General features: G+C 44.2%; 1 protein-coding gene across 1 annotated transcript in view; it reads left to right on the forward strand.

Moving 5' to 3' along the window:
* LOC122539420 (serine/threonine-protein kinase 32B-like) overlaps window positions 1-24,856 on the forward strand; it is a 357,967-nt gene that overhangs the window by 256,817 nt on the left and 76,294 nt on the right. The window contains exon 6 of the mRNA XM_043674242.2: window positions 15,904-15,993. Coding sequence (XP_043530177.1) covers window positions 15,904-15,993 — 90 coding nt within the window. The remainder of the gene's footprint in view (window positions 1-15,903; window positions 15,994-24,856) is intronic.

Genomic DNA, 24,856 nt, shown 5'->3' on the forward strand with positions numbered 1-24,856 from the left:
GGGTATGTAGGTTAAGTGGATTGGTCATGCTAAACTGCCCACAGTGTCAGGGGTATGTAGGTTAGGTGGATTGGTCATGCTCAATTGACCACAGTGTTCAGGAGTATGTAGGTTAGGTGGATTGGTCATGCTAAATTGCCCACAGTGTTCAGGGGTACGTAGGTTAGGTGGATTGGTCATGCTAAACTGCCCACAGTGTCAGGGATATGTAGGTTAGGTGGATTGGTCATGCTAAACTGCCCACAGTGTTCAGGAGTATGTAGGTTAGGTGGATTGGTCATGCTAAATTGCCCACAGTGTTCAGGGGTACGTAGGTTAGGTGAATTGGTCATGCTCAACTGCCCACAGTGTTCAGGAGTATGTAGGTTAGGTGGAGTGGTCATGCTCAATTGCCCACAGTGTTCAGGGGTATGTAGGTTAAGTGGATTGGTCATGCTAAACTGCCCACAGTGTCAGGGGTATGTAGGTTAGGTGGATTGGTCATGCTCAATTGACCACAGTGTTCAGGGGTATGTAGGTTAGGTGAATTGGTCATGCTAAATTGCCCACAGTGTTCAGGGGTATGTAGGTTAGGTGAATTGGTCATGCTAAATTGCCCACAGTGTTCAGGGGTATGTAGGTTAGGTGAATTGGTCATGCTAAATTGCCCACAGTGTTCAGGGGTATGTAGGTTAAGTGGATTGGTCATGCTAAACTGCCCACAGTGTTCAGGGGTATGTAGGTTAGGTGGATTGGTCATGCTAAATTGCTCACAGTGTTCGGGATATGTAGGTTAGGTGGATTGGTCATGCTAAATTGACCACAGTGTTGTTATTTTATTAAACAAATTACAAACCAGTTTACAAAAAACATTGACAGCTGTACACAAAAGACAGCAATTTTACAAGGGAGAGGAGCAGCAAAGCTAGGCCCCGAACCCTACTGTTCAACCATTTTACAGGGAGAGGAGGACAAACCTCAAATCCCAGTTCCACATATGACAAGACAGTGACAATGACATTTATACATTAGACAATACCGTTACATACAAAAGTGCAGACAATACAAGCCCAGCAAGCCCCCGCCCCTCCCACCTTCCGACCACTCTAAGGCAGCCCGCCCCTATCCACCTTCCGGTTCTCGGTCCACCCCATGCCCCTTCCAGTTCTCGGTCCGCCCTGACACACCTTTCGACCACCTCTAGGACAGCCCGCCCCGGTACCCGCCCAGGGTGACAGCACTGCCCACAGTGTTCAGGGATATGTAGGTTAAGTGGATTGGTCATGCTAAATTGCTCACAGTGTTCAGGGGTATGTAGGTTTGGTGGATTGGTCATGCTAAACTGCCCACACTGTTCAGGGGTATGTAGGTTAGGTGGATTGGTCATGCTAAATTGCCCACAGTGTTCAGGGGTATGTAGGTTAGGTGGATTGGTCATGCTAAATTGCCCACAGTGTTCAGGGGTATGTAGGTTAGGTGGATTGGTCATGCTAAATTGCCCACAGTGTTCAGGGATATGTAGGTTAGGTGGATTGGTCATGCTAAATTGCCCACAGTGTTCAGGGGTATGTAGGTTAAGTGGATTGGTCATGCTAAACTGCCCACAGTGTCAGGGATATGTAGGTTAGGTGGATTGGTCATGCTAAACTGCCCACAGTGTTCAGGAGTATGTAGGTTAGGTGGATTGGTCATGCTAAATTGCCCACAGTGTTCAGGGGTACGTAGGTTAGGTGAATTGGTCATGCTCAACTGCCCACAGTATTCAGGGGTATGTAGCTTAGGTGGATTGGTCATGCTCAACTGCCCACAGTGTTCAGGAGTATGTAGGTTAGGTGGAGTGGTCATGCTCAATTGCCCACAGTGTTCAGGGGTATGTAGGTTAAGTGGATTGGTCATGCTAAACTGCCCACAGTGTCAGGGGTATGTAGGTTAGGTGGATTGGTCATGCTCAATTGACCACAGTGTTCAGGAGTATGTAGGTTAGGTGGATTGGTCATGCTAAATTGCCCACAGTGTTCAGGGGTACGTAGGTTAGGTGGATTGGTCATGCTAAACTGCCCACAGTGTCAGGGATATGTAGGTTAGGTGGATTGGTCATGCTAAACTGCCCACAGTGTTCAGGAGTATGTAGGTTAGGTGGATTGGTCATGCTAAATTGCCCACAGTGTTCAGGGGTACGTAGGTTAGGTGAATTGGTCATGCTCAACTGCCCACAGTGTTCAGGAGTATGTAGGTTAGGTGGAGTGGTCATGCTCAATTGCCCACAGTGTTCAGGGGTATGTAGGTTAAGTGGATTGGTCATGCTAAACTGCCCACAGTGTCAGGGGTATGTAGGTTAGGTGGATTGGTCATGCTCAATTGACCACAGTGTTCAGGGGTATGTAGGTTAGGTGAATTGGTCATGCTAAATTGCCCACAGTGTTCAGGGGTATGTAGGTTAGGTGAATTGGTCATGCTAAATTGCCCACAGTGTTCAGGGGTATGTAGGTTAGGTGAATTGGTCATGCTAAATTGCCCACAGTGTTCAGGGGTATGTAGGTTAAGTGGATTGGTCATGCTAAACTGCCCACAGTGTTCAGGGGTATGTAGGTTAGGTGGATTGGTCATGCTAAATTGCTCACAGTGTTCGGGATATGTAGGTTAGGTGGATTGGTCATGCTAAATTGACCACAGTATTCAGGGGTATGTAGCTTAGGTGGATTGGTCATGCTAAACTGCCCACAGTGTTGTTATTTTATTAAACAAATTACAAACCAGTTTACAAAAAACATTGACAGCTGTACACAAAAGACAGCAATTTTACAAGGGAGAGGAGCAGCAAAGCTAGGCCCCGAACCCTACTGTTCAACCATTTTACAGGGAGAGGAGGACAAACCTCAAATCCCAGTTCCACATATGACAAGACAGTGACAATGACATTTATACATTAGACAATACCGTTACATACAAAAGTGCAGACAATACAAGCCCAGCAAGCCCCCGCCCCTCCCACCTTCCGACCACTCTAAGGCAGCCCGCCCCTATCCACCTTCCGGTTCTCGGTCCACCCCATGCCCCTTCCAGTTCTCGGTCCGCCCTGACACACCTTTCGACCACCTCTAGGACAGCCCGCCCCGGTACCCGCCCAGGGTGACAGCACTGCCCACAGTGTTCAGGGATATGTAGGTTAAGTGGATTGGTCATGCTAAATTGCTCACAGTGTTCAGGGGTATGTAGGTTTGGTGGATTGGTCATGCTAAACTGCCCACACTGTTCAGGGGTATGTAGGTTAGGTGGATTGGTCATGCTAAATTGCCCACAGTGTTCAGGGGTATGTAGGTTAGGTGGATTGGTCATGCTAAATTGCCCACAGTGTTCAGGGGTATGTAGGTTAGGTGGATTGGTCATGCTAAATTGCCCACAGTGTTCAGGGATATGTAGGTTAGGTGGATTGGTCATGCTAAATTGCCCACAGTGTTCAGGGGTATGTAGGTTAAGTGGATTGGTCATGCTAAACTGCCCACAGTGTCAGGGATATGTAGGTTAGGTGGATTGGTCATGCTAAACTGCCCACAGTGTTCAGGAGTATGTAGGTTAGGTGGATTGGTCATGCTAAATTGCCCACAGTGTTCAGGGGTACGTAGGTTAGGTGAATTGGTCATGCTCAACTGCCCACAGTGTTCAGGGGTATGTAGGTTAGGTGGAGTGGTCATGCTCAATTGCCCACAGTGTTCAGGGGTATGTAGGTTAGGTGAATTGGTCATGCTAAACTGCCCACAGTGTCAGGGGTATGTAGGTTAGGTGGATTGGTCATGCTCAATTGACCACAGTGTTCAGGGGTATGTAGCTTAGGTGGATTGGTCATGCTAAACTGCCCACAGTGTTCAGGGATATGTAGGTTAAGTGGATTGGTCATGCTAAACTGCCCACAGTGTTCGGGATATGTAGGTTAGGTGGATTGGTCATGCTAAACTGCCCACAGTGTCAGGGGTATGTAGGTTAGGTGGATTGGTCATGCTAAATTGCCCACAGTGTTCAGGGGTATGTAGGTTAGGTGGATTGGTCATGCTAAATTGCCCACAGTGTTCAGGGGTATGTAGGTTAGGTGGATTGGTCATGCTAAATTGCCCACAGTGTTCAGGGGTATGTAGGTTAGGTGGATTGGTCATGCTAAATTGCCCACAGTGTTCAGGGATATGTAGGTTAGGTGGATTGGTCATGCTAAATTGCCCACAGTGTTCAGGGGTATGTAGGTTAAGTGGATTGGTCATGCTAAATTGCCCACAGTGTTCAGGGATATGTAGGTTAGGTGGATTGGTCATGCTAAACTGCCCACAGTGTCAGGGATATGTAGGTTAGGTGGGTTGGTCATGCTAAACTGCCCACAGTGTTCAGGAGTATGTAGGTTAGGTGGATTGGTCATGTTAATTGCCCACAGTGTTCAGGGGTACGTAGGTTAGGTGAATTGGTCATGCTCAACTGCCCACAGTGTTCAGGAGTATGTAGGTTAGGTGGAGTGGTCATGCTCAATTGCCCACAGTGTTCAGGGGTATGTAGGTTCGGTGAATTGGTCATGCTAAACTGCCCACAGTGTCAGGGGTATGTAGGTTAAGTGGATTGGTCATGCTCAATTGCCCACAGTGTTCAGGGGAATGTAGGCTAGGTGGATTAGTCATGCTAAATTGCCCACAGTGTTCAGGGGTATGTAGGTTAGGTGAATTGGTCATGCTAAACTGCCCACAGTCTTCAGGGGTATATAGGTTAGGTGAATTGGTCATGCTCAATTGCCCACTGTTCAGGGGTATGTAGGTTAAGTGGATTGGTCATGCTAAACTGCCCACAGTGTTCAGGGGTATGTAGGTTAACTGGATTGGTCATGCTAAACTGCCCACAGTGTTCAGGGATATGTAGGTTAGGTGGATTGGTCATGCTAAACTGCCCACAGTGTTCAGGGGTATGTAGGTTAAGTGGATTGGTCATGCTAAACTGCTCACAGTGTTCAGGGGTATGTAGGTTTGGTGGATTGGTCATGCTCAACTGCCCACAGTGTTCAGGGGTATGTAGGTTAGGTGGAGTGGTCATGCTCAATTGCCCACAGTGTTCAGGGGTATGTAGGTTAGGTGAATTGGTCATGCTAAACTGCCCACAGTGTCAGGGGTATGTAGGTTAGGTGGATTGGTCATGCTCAATTGACCACAGTGTTCAGGGGTATGTAGCTTAGGTGGATTGGTCATGCTAAACTGCCCACAGTGTTCAGGGATATGTAGGTTAAGTGGATTGGTCATGCTAAATTGCTCACAGTGTTCAGGGGTATGTAGGTTTGGTGGATTGGTCATGCTAAACTGCCCACAGTGTTCGGGATATGTAGGTTAGGTGGATTGGTCATGCTAAACTGCCCACAGTGTCAGGGGTATGTAGGTTAGGTGGATTGGTCATGCTAAATTGCCCACAGTGTTCAGGGGTATGTAGGTTAGGTGGATTGGTCATGCTAAATTGCCCACAGTGTTCAGGGGTATGTAGGTTAGGTGGATTGGTCATGCTAAATTGCCCACAGTGTTCAGGGGTATGTAGGTTAGGTGGATTGGTCATGCTAAATTGCCCACAGTGTTCAGGGATATGTAGGTTAGGTGGATTGGTCATGCTAAATTGCCCACAGTGTTCAGGGGTATGTAGGTTAAGTGGATTGGTCATGCTAAATTGCCCACAGTGTTCAGGGATATGTAGGTTAGGTGGATTGGTCATGCTAAACTGCCCACAGTGTCAGGGATATGTAGGTTAGGTGGGTTGGTCATGCTAAACTGCCCACAGTGTTCAGGAGTATGTAGGTTAGGTGGATTGGTCATGTTAATTGCCCACAGTGTTCAGGGGTACGTAGGTTAGGTGAATTGGTCATGCTCAACTGCCCACAGTGTTCAGGAGTATGTAGGTTAGGTGGAGTGGTCATGCTCAATTGCCCACAGTGTTCAGGGGTATGTAGGTTAGGTGGATTGGTCATGTTAATTGCCCACAGTGTTCAGGGGTACGTAGGTTAGGTGAATTGGTCATGCTCAACTGCCCACAGTGTTCAGGAGTATGTAGGTTAGGTGGATTGGTCATGCTAAATTGCCCACAGTGTTCAGGGATATGTAGGTTAGGTGGATTGGTCATGCTAAATTGCCCACAGTGTTCAGGGGTATGTAGGTTAAGTGGATTGGTCATGCTAAATTGCCCACAGTGTTCAGGGATATGTAGGTTAGGTGGATTGGTCATGCTAAACTGCCCACAGTGTCAGGGATATGTAGGTTAGGTGGGTTGGTCATGCTAAACTGCCCACAGTGTTCAGGAGTATGTAGGTTAGGTGGATTGGTCATGTTAATTGCCCACAGTGTTCAGGGGTACGTAGGTTAGGTGAATTGGTCATGCTCAACTGCCCACAGTGTTCAGGAGTATGTAGGTTAGGTGGAGTGGTCATGCTCAATTGCCCACAGTGTTCAGGGGTATGTAGCTTAGGTGGATTGGTCATGCTAAACTGCCCACAGTGTTCAGGGATATGTAGGTTAAGTGGATTGGTCATGCTAAATTGCTCACAGTGTTCAGGGGTATGTAGGTTTGGTGGATTGGTCATGCTAAACTGCCCACAGTGTTCGGGATATGTAGGTTAGGTGGATTGGTCATGCTAAACTGCCCACAGTGTCAGGGGTATGTAGGTTAGGTGGATTGGTCATGCTAAATTGCCCACAGTGTTCAGGGGTATGTAGGTTAGGTGGATTGGTCATGCTAAATTGCCCACAGTGTTCAGGGGTATGTAGGTTAGGTGGATTGGTCATGCTAAATTGCCCACAGTGTTCAGGGGTATGTAGGTTAGGTGGATTGGTCATGCTAAATTGCCCACAGTGTTCAGGGATATGTAGGTTAGGTGGATTGGTCATGCTAAATTGCCCACAGTGTTCAGGGGTATGTAGGTTAAGTGGATTGGTCATGCTAAATTGCCCACAGTGTTCAGGGATATGTAGGTTAGGTGGATTGGTCATGCTAAACTGCCCACAGTGTCAGGGATATGTAGGTTAGGTGGGTTGGTCATGCTAAACTGCCCACAGTGTTCAGGAGTATGTAGGTTAGGTGGATTGGTCATGTTAATTGCCCACAGTGTTCAGGGGTACGTAGGTTAGGTGAATTGGTCATGCTCAACTGCCCACAGTGTTCAGGAGTATGTAGGTTAGGTGGAGTGGTCATGCTCAATTGCCCACAGTGTTCAGGGGTATGTAGGTTAGGTGGATTGGTCATGTTAATTGCCCACAGTGTTCAGGGGTACGTAGGTTAGGTGAATTGGTCATGCTCAACTGCCCACAGTGTTCAGGAGTATGTAGGTTAGGTGGATTGGTCATGCTAAATTGCCCACAGTGTTCAGGGATATGTAGGTTAGGTGGATTGGTCATGCTAAATTGCCCACAGTGTTCAGGGGTATGTAGGTTAAGTGGATTGGTCATGCTAAATTGCCCACAGTGTTCAGGGATATGTAGGTTAGGTGGATTGGTCATGCTAAACTGCCCACAGTGTCAGGGATATGTAGGTTAGGTGGGTTGGTCATGCTAAACTGCCCACAGTGTTCAGGAGTATGTAGGTTAGGTGGATTGGTCATGTTAATTGCCCACAGTGTTCAGGGGTACGTAGGTTAGGTGAATTGGTCATGCTCAACTGCCCACAGTGTTCAGGAGTATGTAGGTTAGGTGGAGTGGTCATGCTCAATTGCCCACAGTGTTCAGGGGTATGTAGGTTCGGTGAATTGGTCATGCTAAACTGCCCACAGTGTCAGGGGTATGTAGGTTAAGTGGATTGGTCATGCTCAATTGCCCACAGTGTTCAGGGGAATGTAGGCTAGGTGGATTAGTCATGCTAAATTGCCCACAGTGTTCAGGGGTATGTAGGTTAGGTGAATTGGTCATGCTAAACTGCCCACAGTCTTCAGGGGTATATGGGTTAGGTGAATTGGTCATGCTCAATTGCCCACTGTTCAGGGGTATGTAGGTTAAGTGGATTGGTCATGCTAAACTGCCCACAGTGTTCAGGGGTATGTAGGTTAACTGGATTGGTCATGCTAAACTGCCCACAGTGTTCAGGGATATGTAGGTTAGGTGGATTGGTCATGCTAAACTGCCCACAGTGTTCAGGGGTATGTAGGTTAAGTGGATTGGTCATGCTAAACTGCTCACAGTGTTCAGGGGTATGTAGGTTTGGTGGATTGGTCATGCTAAACTGCTCACAGTGTTCAGGGGTATGTAGGTTAGGTGGATTGGTCATGCTAAACTGCTCACAGTGTTCAGGGGTATGTAGGTTTGATGGATTGGTCATGCTAAACTGCTCACAGTGTTCAGGGGTATGTAGGTTAGGTGGATTGGTCATGCTAAACTGCCCACAGTGTTCGGGGTATGTAGGTTAGGTGGATTGGTCATGCTAAACTGCCCACAGTGTTCACGGGTATGTAGGTTAGGTGGATTGGTCATGCTAAATTGCCCACAGTATTCAGGGGTATGTAGGTTAGGTGGATTGGTCATGCTAAACTGCCCACAGTGTTCACGGGTATGTAGGTTAGGTGGATTAGTCATGCTCAATTGCCCACAGTGTTCAGGGGAACGTAGGTTAGGTGAATTGGTCATGCTAAACTGCCCACAGTGTTCAGGAGTATGTAGGTTAGGTGGATTGGTCATGCTCAATTGCCCACAGTGTTCAGGAGTATGTAGGTTAGGTGGAGTGGTCATGCTCAATTGCCCACAGTGTTCAGGGGTATGTAGGTTAGGTGAATTGGTCATGCTAAACTGTCCACAGTGTCAGGGGTATGTAGGTTAGGTGAATTGGTCATGCTAAACTGCCCACAGTGTCAGGGGTATGTAGGTTAGGTGGATTGGTCATGCTAAATTGCCCACAGTGTTCAGGGGTATGTAGGTTAGGTGGATTGGTCATGCTAAACTGCCCACAGTGTCAGGGGTATGTAGGTTAGGTGGATTGGTCATGCTAAATTGCCCACAGTGTTCAGGGGAATGTAGGTTAGGTGGATTGGTCATGCTAAATTGCCCACAGTGTTCAGGGGTATGTAGGTTAGGTGGATTGGTGATGCTAAATTGCCCACAGTGTTCAGGGGTATGTAGGTTAGGTGGATTGGTCATGCTAAATTGCCCACAGTGTTCAGGGGAATGTAGGTTACGTGGATTGGTCATGCTCAATTGCCCACAGTATTCAGGGGTATGTAGGTTAGGTGGATTGGTCATGCTAAATTGCCCACAGTGTTCAGGGGTATGTAGGTTAGGTGGATTGGTCATGCTAAATTGCCCACAGTGTTCAGGGGAATGTAGGTTAGGTGGATTGGTCATGCTCAATTGCCCACAGTGTTCAGGGGAATGTAGGCTAGGTGGATTAGTCATGCTAAATTGCCCACAGTGTTCAGGGGTATGTAGGTTAGGTGAATTGGTCATGCTAAACTGCCCACAGTCTTCAGGGGTATATAGGTTAGGTGAATTGGTCATGCTCAATTGCCCACAGTGTTCAGGGGTATGTAGGTTAAGTGGATTGGTCATGCTAAACTGCCCACAGTGTTCAGGGGTATGTAGGTTAACTGGATTGGTCATGCTAAACTGCCCACAGTGTTCAGGGGTATGTAGGTTAGGTGGATTGGTCATGCTAAACTGCCCACAGTGTTCAGGGGTATGTAGGTTAAGTGGATTGGTCATGCTAAACTGCTCACAGTGTTCAGGGGTATGTAGGTTTGGTGGATTGGTCATGCTAAACTGCCCACAGTCTTCAGGGGTATGTAGGTTAGGTGGATTGGTCATGCTAAACTGCCCACAGTCTTCAGGGGTATGTAGGTTAGGTGGATTGGTCATGCTAAACTGCCCACAGTCTTCAGGGGTATGTAGGTTAGGTGGATTGGTCATGCTAAACTGCTCACAGTGTTCAGGGGTATGTAGGTTTGGTGGATTGGTCATGCTAAACTGCCCACAGTGTTCGGGGTATGTAGGTTAGGTGGATTGGTCATGCTAAACTGCCCACAGTGTTCGGGGTATGTAGGTTAGGTGGATTGGTCATGCTAAACTGCCCACAGTGTTCAGGGGAATGTAGGTTAAGTGGATTGGTCATGCTAAACTGCCCACAGTGTTCAGGGGAATGTAGGTTAAGTGGATTGGTCATGCTAAACTGCCCACAGTCTTCAGGGGTATGTAGGTTAGGTGAATTGGTCATGCTAAATTGCCCACAGTGTTCAGGGGTATGTAGGTTAGGTGAAATAGTCATGCTCAATTGCCCACAGTGTTCAGGGGTATGTAGGTTAAGTGGATTGGTCATGCTAAACTGCCCACAGTGTTCACGGTTATGTAGGTTAGGTGGATTGGTCATGCTAAACTGCCCACAGTGTTCAGGGGTATGTAGGTTAGGTGGATTGGTCATGCTAAACTGCCCACAGTGTTCAGGGGTATGTAGGTTAAGTGGATTGGTCATGCTAAACTGCCCACAGTGTTCAGGGGTATGTAGGTTAGGTGGATTGGTCATGCTAAATTGCTCACAGTGTTCAGGGGTATGTAGGTTTGGTGGATTGGTCATGCTAAACTGCCAACAGTGTTCGGGATATGTAGGTTAGGTGGATTGGTCATGCTAAATTGACCACAGTATTCAGGGGTATGTAGCTTAGGTGGATTGGTCATGCTAAACTGCCCACAGTGTTCAGGGATATGTAGGTTAAGTGGATTGGTCATGCTAAATTGCTCACAGTGTTCAGGGGTATGTAGGTTTGGTGGATTGGTCATGCTAAACTGCCCACAGTGTTCGGGATATGTAGGTTAGGTGGATTGGTCATGCTAAACTGCCCACAGTGTTCAGGGTTATGTAGGTTAGGTGGATTGGTCATGCTAAACTGCCCACAGTGTTCAGGGGTATGTAGGTTAAGTGGATTGGTCATGCTAAACTGCCCACAGTGTTCAGGGGTATGTAGGTTAGGTGGATTGGTCATGCTCAATTGCCCACAGTGTTTAGGGGTATGTAGGTTAGGTGGATTGGTCATGCTAAACTGCCCACAGTGTCAGGGGTATGTAGGTTAGGTGGATTGGTCATGCTCAATTGCCCACAGTGTTCAGGGGTACGTAGGTTAGGTGAATTGGTCATGCTCAACTGCCCACAGTGTTCAGGAGTATGTAGGTTAAGTGGATTGGTCATGCTAAACTGCCCACAGTCTTCAGGGGTATGTAGGTTAGGTGAATTGGTCATGCTAAATTGCCCACAGTGTTCAGGGGTATGTAGGTTAGGTGAAATAGTCATGCTCAATTGCCCACAGTGTTCAGGGGTATGTAGGTTAAGTGGATTGGTCATGCTAAACTGCCCACAGTGTTCACGGTTATGTAGGTTAGGTGGATTGGTCATGCTAAACTGCCCACAGTGTTCAGGGGTATGTAGGTTAGGTGGATTGGTCATGCTAAACTGCCCACAGTGTTCAGGGGTATGTAGGTTAAGTGGATTGGTCATGCTAAACTGCCCACAGTGTTCAGGGGTATGTAGGTTAGGTGGATTGGTCATGCTAAATTGCTCACAGTGTTCAGGGGTATGTAGGTTTGGTGGATTGGTCATGCTAAACTGCCAACAGTGTTCGGGATATGTAGGTTAGGTGGATTGGTCATGCTAAATTGACCACAGTATTCAGGGGTATGTAGCTTAGGTGGATTGGTCATGCTAAACTGCCCACAGTGTTCAGGGATATGTAGGTTAAGTGGATTGGTCATGCTAAATTGCTCACAGTGTTCAGGGGTATGTAGGTTTGGTGGATTGGTCATGCTAAACTGCCCACAGTGTTCGGGATATGTAGGTTAGGTGGATTGGTCATGCTAAACTGCCCACAGTGTTCAGGGTTATGTAGGTTAGGTGGATTGGTCATGCTAAACTGCCCACAGTGTTCAGGGGTATGTAGGTTAAGTGGATTGGTCATGCTAAACTGCCCACAGTGTTCAGGGGTATGTAGGTTAGGTGGATTGGTCATGCTCAATTGCCCACAGTGTTTAGGGGTATGTAGGTTAGGTGGATTGGTCATGCTAAACTGCCCACAGTGTCAGGGGTATGTAGGTTAGGTGGATTGGTCATGCTCAATTGCCCACAGTGTTCAGGGGTACGTAGGTTAGGTGAATTGGTCATGCTCAACTGCCCACAGTGTTCAGGAGTATGTAGGTTAGGTGGATTGGTCATGCTAAATTGCCCACAGTGTTCAGGGGTATGTAGGTTAGGTGGATTGGTCATGCTAAACTGCCCACAGTGTTCGGGGGAATGTAGGTTAGGTGGATTGGTCATGCTAAATTGCCCACAGTGTTCAGGGGTATGTAGGTTAGGTGGATTGGTCATGCTCAACTGCCCACAGTGTTCAGGGGTATGTAGGTTAGGTGGATTGGTCATGCTAAATTGCCCACAGTGTTCAGGGGAATGTAGGTTAGGTGGATTGGTCATGCTAAATTGCCCACAGTGTTCAGGGGTATGTAGGTTAGGTGGATTGGTGATGCTAAATTGCCCACAGTGTTCAGGGGTATGTAGGTTAGGTGGATTGGTCATGCTAAATTGCCCACATTGTCCAGGGGTATGTTGGTTAGGTGCATTATTCAGAGGTAAATTTAGGGTTGGAAATTGATCTGGGTGGGTATCTCTTCGGACGGTCGGTGTGGACTTAGGGGGCCAAAAGCCCTGTTTCCACTCTGTAGAGATTCTATGATTCTATACGCCTACTCCCTTTATACTGTACTAAGGATGCACTTGATTTCTGCTGTCTATACCTGACACATGCTGCTTTCTTATTCTTGACCAAAACCTCAATTACTCTAGTCTTCCAGGATTCCCTACACTTACCAGCCTTGTCTTTCACCCTAATGGGAATATATTGTCTCTGGACTCTCGGCATCTCATTTTTGAAGGCTTCCCATTTTCTAGCCATTGTTTTACCTGTGAACATCCACTTCCAATCAACCTTTGAAAGTTCTTGCCTAATACCTTCAAAATTAGCCTTCCTCCAATTTAGAACTTCAACCATTGGATCCAATCTATTCTTTTCCATCGCTACTTTAAAACTAAGAGAATTATGCTCACTGGCCCCGAAGTGCACCCCCACTGACACCTCAGTCACCTGCTCTGCCTTATTTCCAAAGAGTAGATCACGTTTTGCACCTTCTCCAGTAGGTACATCCACATACTGAATCCAAAGATTTTTTCATACACACCTAACAAATTCCTCTCCATCCAGGCCCTTAACATTATGGCAGTCCAAGTCTATGTTTGGAAAGTAAAAGTCCCCTACCATAACCACCTTATTTTTCATTCAGATAACTGAGATCTCCTTACAAATTTGTTTCTCAATTTCCCCCTGACTACTGGGGGTCAATAGTACAATCCCAAAAAGATGATCGTCCCTTTCTTATTTCTCAGTTCCACCCAAGTATTGCCAGGAATATCCTCCGTTAGTACAGCTGGAATGTTATCCCTAATCAAAAACACCACATCCCCTCCTCTCTCAGTCCCCCACTTTTCTATCATTCTTATAGCATCTATAGCCTGGAGCATTAAGCTGCCAGTCCTGTCCATCCCTGAGCCACATCTTTGAAATTGCTACGATATCCCAGTCCCATGTTCCTAACCATGCCCTGAGTTCATCTGCCTTCCCTGTTAGGCCTCTTGCATTGAAATAAATGCAGTTTAATTTATCAGTCACACCTCGTTCTCTGCTTTGTTCTTGCCTGCCTTGACTGCTTGACTCATAGAGCATTGAACATTACAGCGCAGTACAGACCCTCAATGTTGCACCAACCTGTGGCCCTCAATGTTGCACCAACCTGTGAAACCAATCTGAAGCCCATCTAACCTACAATATTCCATTTTCGTCAATATGCCTATCCAATGACTATTTAAATGCTCATTTCAGTTGGCGAGTCCACTACTGTTGAGGGCAGGGTGTTCCACACCCCTACCACTCTCTGAGTAAAGAAACTACCTCTGATATTTATCCTATATCTACCACCCCTCACTCTAAAGCTATGCCCCCTTGTGCTAGCCATCACCATCTGAGGAAAAAGGCTCTCACTGTCTATCCTGTCTAACCTTTTGATCATCTTGTATGTCTCAATTATGTCACCTCTCAACCTTCTCTCGAATAAAAGCAGCCTCAAGTCCCTCAGCCTTTCTTTGTAAGACCTTCCCTCTGTACCAGGCAACATCCTGGTAAATCTCCTTGAGCCCTTTCCAAAATCTCCACATTCTTCCTATACCACTGTGACCAGAACTGTATGCAATATTCCAAATGTGGCCACACCAGAGTACAGCTGCAGCATGACCTCATGGCTCCAATCCCTCTACCAATAAAAGCTAACACACTATATGCCTTCTTATCAACCCTATCAACCTGTGTGGCAAATTTCAGTGATCTATGTACATGGACACCAAGATCTCTCTGCTAATCTACACTACCAAGAACCTTACCATTAGCCCAGGACTCTTTATTCCTTTTGCTCCTTCCAAAGTGAATCGCTCCACTTGCTCCTTTTCCCAACTGTAACAGTTTCAGACTAATCGCTTTCCCCACTATCTCCCCAGGACTCTCACACCCCTCTCTATGTTTTTACACCTTTAAAGTTTAACATAGAACATAGAACATAGAAAAGTACAGCACAGAACAGGCCCTTTGGTCCATGACGTTGTGCTGAGGATTAATCCTAATGTAAAATAAAATACCTTAACCTACTTACCCCTCAATTCACTGCTATCCATGTGCATGTCCAGCAGTCGCTTAAATGTCCCTAATGACTCTGCTTCCACCACCACCGCTGGCAATGCATTCCATGCATTCACGACTCTCTCTGACGTCCCCTCTATACCTTTCTCCTAATATCTTAAAACTTTGACCCTTCATGCCAGTCAGTCCTGCCCTGGGGAAAAGTCTCTGGCTATTGACTATATCTATTCCTCTCATTATCTTGTATATCTCGATCAGGTCATCTCCCTTTCTCCTTCTCTCCAGAGAGAAAAGTCTGAGCTTATTCAACCTCTCTTCATAAGGCAAGCCCTCCAGTCTAGGCAGAATCCTGGTAAACCTTCTTTGCAACCTCTCCAAAGCCTCTGTATCTTTCCTGTAGTACTCCAACCAGCACTAGACACAATATTCTAAGTTGTCCCATCAGGGATTTGTAGAGCTGTAACAAAACCTTGCGATTCTTAAACTTGATCCCCCTGTTAATGAAAGCCAAAGAACCATATGCTTTCTCAACAACCCTATCCACTTGGGTGGCAACTTTGAGAAATGTATGTACATGAACACCAAATCCCTCTGTTCCTCCACACTGTCAAGTATCCTGTCATTAATTCTATATTCAGCATTCAAGGTTGACCTTCCAAAATGCATCACTTCACATTCATCCAAGTTGAACCCCATTTGCCATTTCTTAGCCCGGCTCTGCATCCTGTCTAACCTCAGTAACAAAATATAATCGAAAAAAACCCCACTCTACTCACTTTTGCAGATTTACAAAAGAAAACCAGTAAGGTTATACTTTATCATACAGCATTCACACCAAATAAAATCATGGTCTCTTATTCTCCTAAATCACTGAAATTTTGTCAGACAAACCAATGTAAAGTTGTATTTAAGATATCAATGGACCAGAGCGCTCACCCCTGCTTCCGAAGCTATAAAGTCTCCCAGGACCTGTATTCCTGAAATTTCTGAATATCAAAATGGATAGTAACCTCCAAGTTGAGAATACATTGTCCAATGTGGCAAAGTAACTCCCCTGTTGCCTGCAAATCCTAATTTATTTTTTTCAACAATTCTTTGCAAGTTGAAATACTGACCGCTGTTCTGCCAACATGTTTCTTTCCAATTTTGTGGATGAAAATGGCACATTTCTTCCCTTTGTTTTTGCAGAGAATTTCCTTTTTAAATTCAAATTGTTTGTTTTTTTTTTGAAGGGCATGTTCACATCACTGATTTCAACATAGCAACAGTGGTGAAGGACTCTGACAAAGCCACATCAATGGCTGGGACCAAGCCATACATGGGTAAGCAGCATTACAATCAATACTTAATTTTTATAAGTACTAAGTAATAAAGATAATGAATTAGAAGTAATATCAAAATGGCAAGTCCAGGGTTTTCAGGAGATTTGAAAGTGAAAGATATCAATATAATTTTAAAAAATATTATTATGACTAGCATCTTCCCTGGTTGCTGAAAACTGAAAAATGGTTCTCAGAAAATGCTGATTTAAGCCAAAACACTGCTATGACTCTTTAGGAGATTTTAAATTGATTTTTAGAAGAAAGATATCATAGAAAAGATCTTAAAAATATAATTTTATGCTGATTACTTTTTAAAGTAAAGTGTACCAGGAATAATACTCTTCAGCACAGTAATGTTGGCTTAATGACCCCTGGCTCTGATGGATCATCTGAAATGTCTTCAAAAATTACAATACAAAAAATATCCTGATACCAAACTGAGCCAAATAACCAGTAGGGCAGAAACAGAGAAGGAGGAAAAGTGGGAGAGAGATTTAATAGCCAGGAAACCTGAAAGTATGAAAAAATAACAAAGTGCTGGAGAAACCCAGTAGTTCTGACAGCATCTGTGGACAGAGAAACAAAGTTAATATTTTGTGTCCAATAGGCAAATGTACACTTGCTATAGTCCTACGAAATCATAGGGCTGCTCTCTTATTAGAAAGAGAGAGATGACTGGTGCTGGTTAACCTGAGGGTCACCACATCTCAGGCAAGGGAGGATGTTGAGAAGGAGAGTCCTTCATGTTTACCTCAGCTGGTGCAGGAATTAGACCGACGCTGTAGGTATTGATCTACATTACACACCAGCAGTCCAGCCAAATGAGATAACATATACAGTATTTAACAAGATCGCCTCTCATTTTTCTAAACTTCACTAAGTGAAGGCACAAAATACTCAATGTCTTGTCAGATGGTTATCCTTCCAGTCCCACAATCAATCTAATGAATTTTCTCTTGTCTGCCTCTAGTGCCGGTAGATCAGAGGATCAATACTGTCAACAGTATTCCAGGTGTATTTAAGTACTGTTTTGCGTAGTTTTAGCACAACCTCCCTGATTTTATACTGCATTCTCTTTCAAGTAAAGACCAACATTCCATTTGCCTTTCCTATTACCTGCTGAACTTCAATACTTACTTCTTGGGTTTTATGCATGGGGAAATTGAAATCCTTCTGTGCTGCACCTTTCTGCAGCCTTTCTCTATTTAAGTAATATTCAGATCCTCTATTCCTCCAAACAAAGTGCATAACCTCACATTTTCCCACATTATATTCCAACTGCCAAGTCATCAATATTGATTGTAAATAAATGTGGTTCGAGCACTGATCCTGGAGACATTCCCCACTACTTGTTGTTTGCCAACCTAAAACTGCTGCCCTTATCCCAACTCTCTGCCTTCTATTTGTTAGCTAATCCTCTATCCATGCTAATGGACTGTCTTGAGCTCTTAATGAGTGGCCTAATATCTGATACTTATCAAATGCTATCTGGAAATCCAAATATATTTCATCCACGGCTTCCCTTGCATCAATTCTATTTGTTACCACATCAAAGAATTATAATGAATTTGTCAGGTATGAGTTCCCCTCATCGAGCAATGCTGACTCTGCCTACTTATATTATGTATTTCTAAATGCTTTGCTGTGACATTCTTTGACATAGACACTTCTCTAGAATCTAAGCAACTACTATCTCTGTAGCTACTTCATTTAAATTCTAGGATGGATCCTGTCAAGTCAAGGGGATTTATCAATCATTTAACATTGAAATAGTCAAGCCTAGTAGTAATAACGGCATGGAAAGGGAAGAAAGAGAAAGAGCGAAGACGTTCAGAGCTGAAAAGAAGGCCAAAAAAATTTGGAAGAAGTAGATAGAAAAAAATGCTGAAACCGAAATTTAAGGAGGGAATTGTAATGAGTGAAATCTATTTTGTAACTGATTTCTGATTTTGTGGTGGGGTATGTATACAGTGTATAGAATCAAGGATATAATTGTTCCAAAGTATTTTTAATATTTGCAAAAGGTATCTGCCAGGCATAACTACTGCAAAATCATAAACATATTTCTAAAGAATGAGCTTATGCTTGTGTTATTAATAGGGTTTATTGACCAGCCTGGTAACTTCAGAAATTTAATATAACATAGAGTCATCGAGATGTACAGCACGGAAACAGACCCTTCATTCCAACTCGTCCATGCCCACCAGATATCCAAAATTAGTCTTATCACATTTGCCGGCATTTGGCCCTTATCCCTCTAAACCCTTCCTATTCATATAGTCATTCAGATGCCTTTTAAATTTTGTAACTGTACCAGCCTCCACCACTTCCTCTGACAGTTCATTCCATACATGTATAACCCACTGAATAAGAAAGTTATCCCTTACATCCCTTTTCAATCTTTCCCCTCTTCACCTTACACACACGCCCTCTAGTTTTGGACTCCCCTACCCTGGGGAAAGAATCATGATTTTATAAACCTATAAGGTCACCCCCTCAGCCTCCGACGCTCTAGGGAAAATAACCCCAGCCTATTCAGCCTTTCCCTATAGCTCAAAGCCTCCAGCTCTGGCAACATCCTTGTAAATCTTTTCTGAGCCTTTCCAGTTTTACAACATCTATCCTATAGGGGAGAGAACAGAAATCCATGCAGTATTCCAATTGTGGCCTAACCAATGCCCTGGACAGCCGCAACATGACTTCCCAACTCCTATACTCACTGTACTGAGCAATAAGGGCAAGAATACCAAACACCTTCTTCACTACCCTGTCTACCTGCAACCCTACTTTCAAGGGACTATGAACCTGCACTCCAGGGTCTCTTTGGAACCATAAGGGTGGTTAAATAAGTAGGTTAGGTAGACCAACGTCCACGGTGTTACTAAGGGTCCTCATCCAGACTCAGGGAATTATCCCTCCGCACTGCACTATCAGTTTAATATAGAGTTGTGAGATCACAAAAGGTATCATTTAGCTGAACTGCTTTAACTACAAATTGATTATTTTATTCACAGGCTTTGAAATCAAAATGTTTCAGTTCCATTTCATTTTGAAATAAATTACTCGAATGCCAAACTTGCAAGTTTTCTGAATGAAATATAGTTGCTTTATTTCCTAATTAAATGATAGGTAGTATTTAAGACAGTGGCAAATGTAAAGAGGCTGAAGGTAAATTAGATCACAGAAAGGATAAAGATAACCCATAATTCACGAGGATCTCCACAGTTAGATAATTCATTTCTGATATCTCATCTGTTGGTAAATGTTGAAATTCTTTGCCAGAGACATATCTCTTTCTTGCAAGCTGGTGTAATTATATGTTCCCTCAACTAGAAACTTGCAAAGTATTTAACATTGAATTACATCCCATTTACTATCTTAGCAAACATCATTAGTGCAGATCAATTTAAAAACTGCAATGTAGTATAAAACTGCAAAAAAAGTTAAATATCTGAATAATGGCAAACAATCACAGGGGCCAGGCTTGATCTTTTTAAGGCAATCATACAATTAAGAATATTAGACATTCACCATTAAAATAAAATGATTGGGAATTCAATGGCAGTGATCTAAAATGGAAATGAAGTCAAACTGTTCTGTGCCCTGAAGCCAATCCACATGCTAAGTGTGTGCTAATGGGTAGTTATTTTCTGTGTTACCATTGATAAACTTTCACTGATCTTTCCCCATGTTCCCAGGTTAATGTACAGCTGAGTATTTTGCTGAGGTTTGTAAATGTAAATGAGGGCCAGCATACAAATTTTATCATGTTTGTCTTCCAGTCTAATTTGCTATAACGATGCTGACTGTAAAAGTGGTATTGACTGTAATTGTAATTATGTGTCATGCTCTAGTACAGATCACAGTCGAAGAAATTGATAGAACAACACATCGACATTGATAAAAATGAAGCATCAGTACTAGTTGCATTAAGCTGGCTGTGTTGGAGGAAAGAAGCAGCCACAAAGGAAAGCTGACAAGGTCCAAGCTGATAAACCCTTTTGCTCACAGTGTCATGTTGCAGCTGTGCACAGCATTCAGCCGTCAAGATGACGGCATTGGACCTTCCCCCTCGCACCCCTGCCTCCATCTCCTTCTGGAATGCCCATTTTCAAAGAAAATCTGGAAGGACAGGCAATGGTGTGTGATGAGGCGCATTCCAAACAACTCCATTTCCCGGGTTCTGCACTCTATGGGTTATACCCAAGGTTAACACTGAGACTACTACTGTTGGAAGACAATTAGTGAAACCTCAGCGAAAGATGTTTAACAAATTGCCCAAATGTAGTTGGTTCTTGAATTGCAAGAACTTGCCTGTGCTGAAGTGCAGTGAACTGACATATTTCATCCTCCAGTACGCCCTGTAATTTCTATCTGTGGTGTGTGGATCTCTGAGGACTGTGCGTGGTATTGACCTCCGAAACCGGACATCAACACGTCGGTTTGCTGATTGGCAAGTATGGAATCTCAGAGAATGTTCATTCCAATGATCAAGACTGTAAAATCTAGATGATATGACAGCAAGACTGGCCCTATAGCACCTAAAGAGATACCAAGGCACTTAAAAAGGGACACAAGACTTGAAAGAAAAACTCCAAACCTTTTTAAGTTCTGGACCAAAGCATTAGTATTAGCAGAGAGTGTGGATGCTTCTGTTAGAATTTGAATGAAAAACATTGCAGCCAACCCAGATCTATCAACACCTTTTGCCAATGTGGTATGGTTAAGAGTTGGGAAGCTGGCACAGTGGTGATGTTAGGGACTAGTAATCCAGAAACCTAGACTAATGCTCATGAAACCTGAGCTCAAATTCCACTACAACAATAAGAAAAGTTCATTAGCTATTCCGTTGTCAGGGCTCACCATCAGAAATGGGCAATAAATGTGCATCTTGCCAGTAACACTCACTTCCCAAGAATGATTTTGTTTTAAAAACGAAAGAAAAGGTCCACGTCATGATCAGATGTGCACCTGGACCCTCTTCCCAGCTAGGAATAACATTCATGCTAATGTCTCAGTGTGAGAACAAATTTAAGTTTTAAAATTAACATTCTCTGCTGCTACTTCCCCTGCAGCACTAATGGGTCCAGAATTGTTTCTGATACTCAATTTCAAATTCACTTGCCCATTATTTTAACAGAAGAACATGCTGCAAACATGTATCTCAGAGGTACATTGGGCAATTTCAAGAACATTGTAGTATAAAATGTTGCAAGTACAAAATCACGGAGTAGCCTTAAAATAAAAAAAAACTTCAAATTGGTCTTTGACTATTTTGGGAAATGAATTGCAGTACATTTTAACTTTATATTCTTTCGCTGCTCAAATGTGTTGGCCCTTAGGAAAGAAAGTTAACTACAATTAATTTTGGGCAAACACTTTAAAATATTGAATTGATGCAACTGAAAATAAATTGAATGTTTCAAAGCAGTTATTAAATTCAATAAAACTGGTTATCAGTCAAAAATGATACAACAGGTGAAGGCTTTTAGATCCATTTCATTTGTTTTCTTGGTTTTACTTCGCATCCTTTACTTTTCTTTCCTCATAAATCGCTTTCTTTTAAGTGATAGCCCATGTTGCAATAAATCAATTGTGATTGGACATTTCAGGTCTCTATGGAAAGCTTCCTTTTAGCATTTCCTGTAATTCAGAGGTCTCCTCTGGATATCAGTGACCCCGAACCCCACTGGTCCTCACCTACCACCCCACCAATCTCCATGTACAGCGCATCATCCGCCGTCACTTCCACCACCTCCAAACAGACCCCAGCACCAAGGATATATTTCCCTCCCCTCCCCTATCAGCTTTCCGTAGAGACCACTCCCTCCGCGACTCCCTTGTCAGATCCACACCCCCCACCGACCCAACCTCCACTCCCGGCACCTTCCCTTGCAACCGCAGGAGGTGCAACACTTGCGCCCACACCTCCCCCCTCACTTCTCTCCAAGGCCCCAATGGAAACTTCCATATCCGCCACAGATTCACCTGCACCTCCACCCACATCATCTACTGCATCCGCTGCAGCCGGTGTGGCCTCCTCTATATTGGGGAGACAGGCCGCCTACTTGCGGAGCGATTCAGAGAGCACCTCTGGGCCACCCGGACGAACCAACCCAACCAACCTGTAGCACAGCATTTCAACTCCCCCTCCCACTCCACCGAGGATATGCAGGTCATTGGACTCATCCACCGCCAAACCACAACAACCCGACGGTCGGAGGAGGAGCGTCTTATCTTCCGACTGGGAACCCTCCAACCGCAGGGGATGAACTTGGACTTCACCAGTTTCTTCATCCCCCCTCCCCCCACCTTGTCTCAGCCGGATCCCTCCAGCCCGGCACCGCCTTCCTGACCTGCAGTCTTCTTCTTGACCTCTCCGCCTCCATCCTACTCCGACCTATCACCCTCACCTTGACCTCTTTCCACCTATCACATTTCCAACGCCCCTCCTCCAAGTCCCTCCTCCCTACCTTTTATCTTCTCCTGCTGAACACTCTCTGCTCATTCCTGAAGAAGGGCCTGTGCCCGAAACGTCGAATCTCCTGTTCCCTGGATGCTGCCTGACCTGCTGTGCTGTTCCAGCAATAAAATTTCAGCTTTGATCTCCAGCATCTGCAGACCTCACTTTCTCCTAAAAGACTGGGTCAGTAAAGTATAACATAGATTTTGATTCCATCTACGTAGTTCTTGGTTTCTTGAGTTTTTACAATCCAATCCCATAATATTAACATCAAGGCCACAGTGATTGGGAAGCTTTTTAATTCCCCCATTGACCATTAGTTGTCTTTCATCGTCTCTATCTTTTTGATTTGTATCTATAATTTTTAGCATTGAATAGTATATAATATTTCTCCTCATTCAGTCCATGCTTTGCTATAGTCTCAATTTAACATTGAAGTTATTGATACAATCTCAGTATTCTAAGTCAGGATGCACCTAGCCCTGTAGCTGTGTCCAAGACTTAGATCGATAGTGAAATGTAGGATCATGCAGAGTATCCATGGCATTATACTTTGAGCAGGAGGGTTTAAATGAAATTAAAGCTATACAAAGAACATTTGGCTGAGGAAAACAGCGCAAGTGCAATGGCAGATCTGTCAGTGGAAAGCATCATCACATGGGGAGGTTTCAGTCACTGAGCCAAGTTCCAGCGAAGCCAGGTTATCAATGTCCTTACTCGTAATAAGACTGCACATGGCAAAAATCATTATCAAAAGGACAAAATCTGAAATCCTTTGGAAATACTCCAAAGGCCAATAGCAAGCTATTGGCATTCTTTGCTAAAGATGAAAGGAGTAGAGGATAAAAAGGCAGTAGTCAAGTAGGAAGGGAAGTTGAACTACAGATGAAACAACAACTTGACCTTTGACCACTCGTTTGGCTGTCAAAGTGAAGGTTATGCTGTTGTGTGAGAGGTTTATTTTTCCAAACGCTACCTCGACTTCATTGCAGTGTGTCTACAAAGAAAATAAAAGTAAAACGTGGAAGCAAAATTAAAACAGCAGAGTAATTACTATGACATCTCGTAAGTGCTCAATGGCCAGTAGGGAAAATGAAAACAGACGTTGCAGAATTTATTTTATTGTTATTATTATTTTTTGTAGTGCCCTTTTCGTCCAGTTCTTGTATGAAGCAGATCCCTGAGCTACCCTGCAAATGTCCTGGATAGTAAAATAATACTCACTCAGTGGTATCATGGCTGGAAAATGACATGGACTGTGCTATGGCATAACTTCTACATCTTTTCATGAAAGTTCAAACCATTTCTGGTTGGAGATCCTTGCATTTTCAGGCCAACCAAAATTACCAAACAGAGCTCTGATCCACAGTACAGATTCCTCTTCCTTCTATAATTGAAACAAGAGGAACTCAGCAGATCTGACAGTATTCAGAAAATGAATGTACTATAGTCAAGTTTGCAGATGACATAAAATAGATGGAGGGCAAGTGATGAGGATTACACAGAGTCTGAGAGGGATATAGATAAATTAAGCGAGTAGGCAAAAACTTGCCAGATGGAATATAATGTGGAAAAAATGTGAGATTATGGAAGAATGGAGGAGCTGAATACTACTTAAATGGAGAAAGACTGCAGAAAGCTATAGAACTGTGGGAAATGGGAGTCTTTGTGCATATATCACAAAATGCTACCAATCCAAGTTCAAAAGAGAAGACAAATTAGAAGTGGACTTTATTTTAAATGGGGTGGAGTGTAAAGGTAGGAAGATTTTGCTAAAACCATACAAGGCAGTAGCTAGACCATAGTTGGAATACTATGAACAGTTTAGGGCCCTTTATCAAACGAAAGATACACTGGCTGTGGAGGCAGTCCAGAGAAGGTTCACCAGACAGATACCATTTATGAAGGGATTGTCTTAGATGAGAGGTTCAGTAGGTCAGAGCCCATACTGATTGGAATTTAGAAGAATGAAAGATGATCTTATTGAAACATACAAGATTCTTAGGATAGATTTTTTTTTAAAAGAAGGGCTTTTTCCCCTTGTGGAAGAATCTAGGAGCAGAGTGCATAATCTAAGAATTTTTCTTTTCTTCATTGGTGGGATATGGATGTCACTGGCTAGCTAGCAATTATTGCCCATCTCTAGTTGGCCACCTGAGCATTGGTGATGGTGAGCTGACATCTAGAACCGCTGCAGTCCACCTGCTGTGAGCTGATCCATGATGCCATTAGGGAGGAAATTCCAGGATTTTGACCCAGTGACAGTGAAGGAACGGCAATATATTTCCAAGTCAGAATGGTGAGTGGCTTGGAAGAGAACTTGAAGGTGGTGGTGTTTCCATATATCTGCTGCCCTTGTCCTTCTGGATGGAAGTGGTCATGAGTTTGGAAGGTGCTGTC

The sequence above is a fragment of the Chiloscyllium plagiosum genome, unplaced genomic scaffold (genome assembly GCF_037043375.1).
Source record: "Chiloscyllium plagiosum isolate Xiang-an unplaced genomic scaffold, Cpla_swu_hap1 HiC_scaffold_36, whole genome shotgun sequence".
NCBI classification, from domain to species: domain Eukaryota; kingdom Metazoa; phylum Chordata; class Chondrichthyes; order Orectolobiformes; family Hemiscylliidae; genus Chiloscyllium; species Chiloscyllium plagiosum.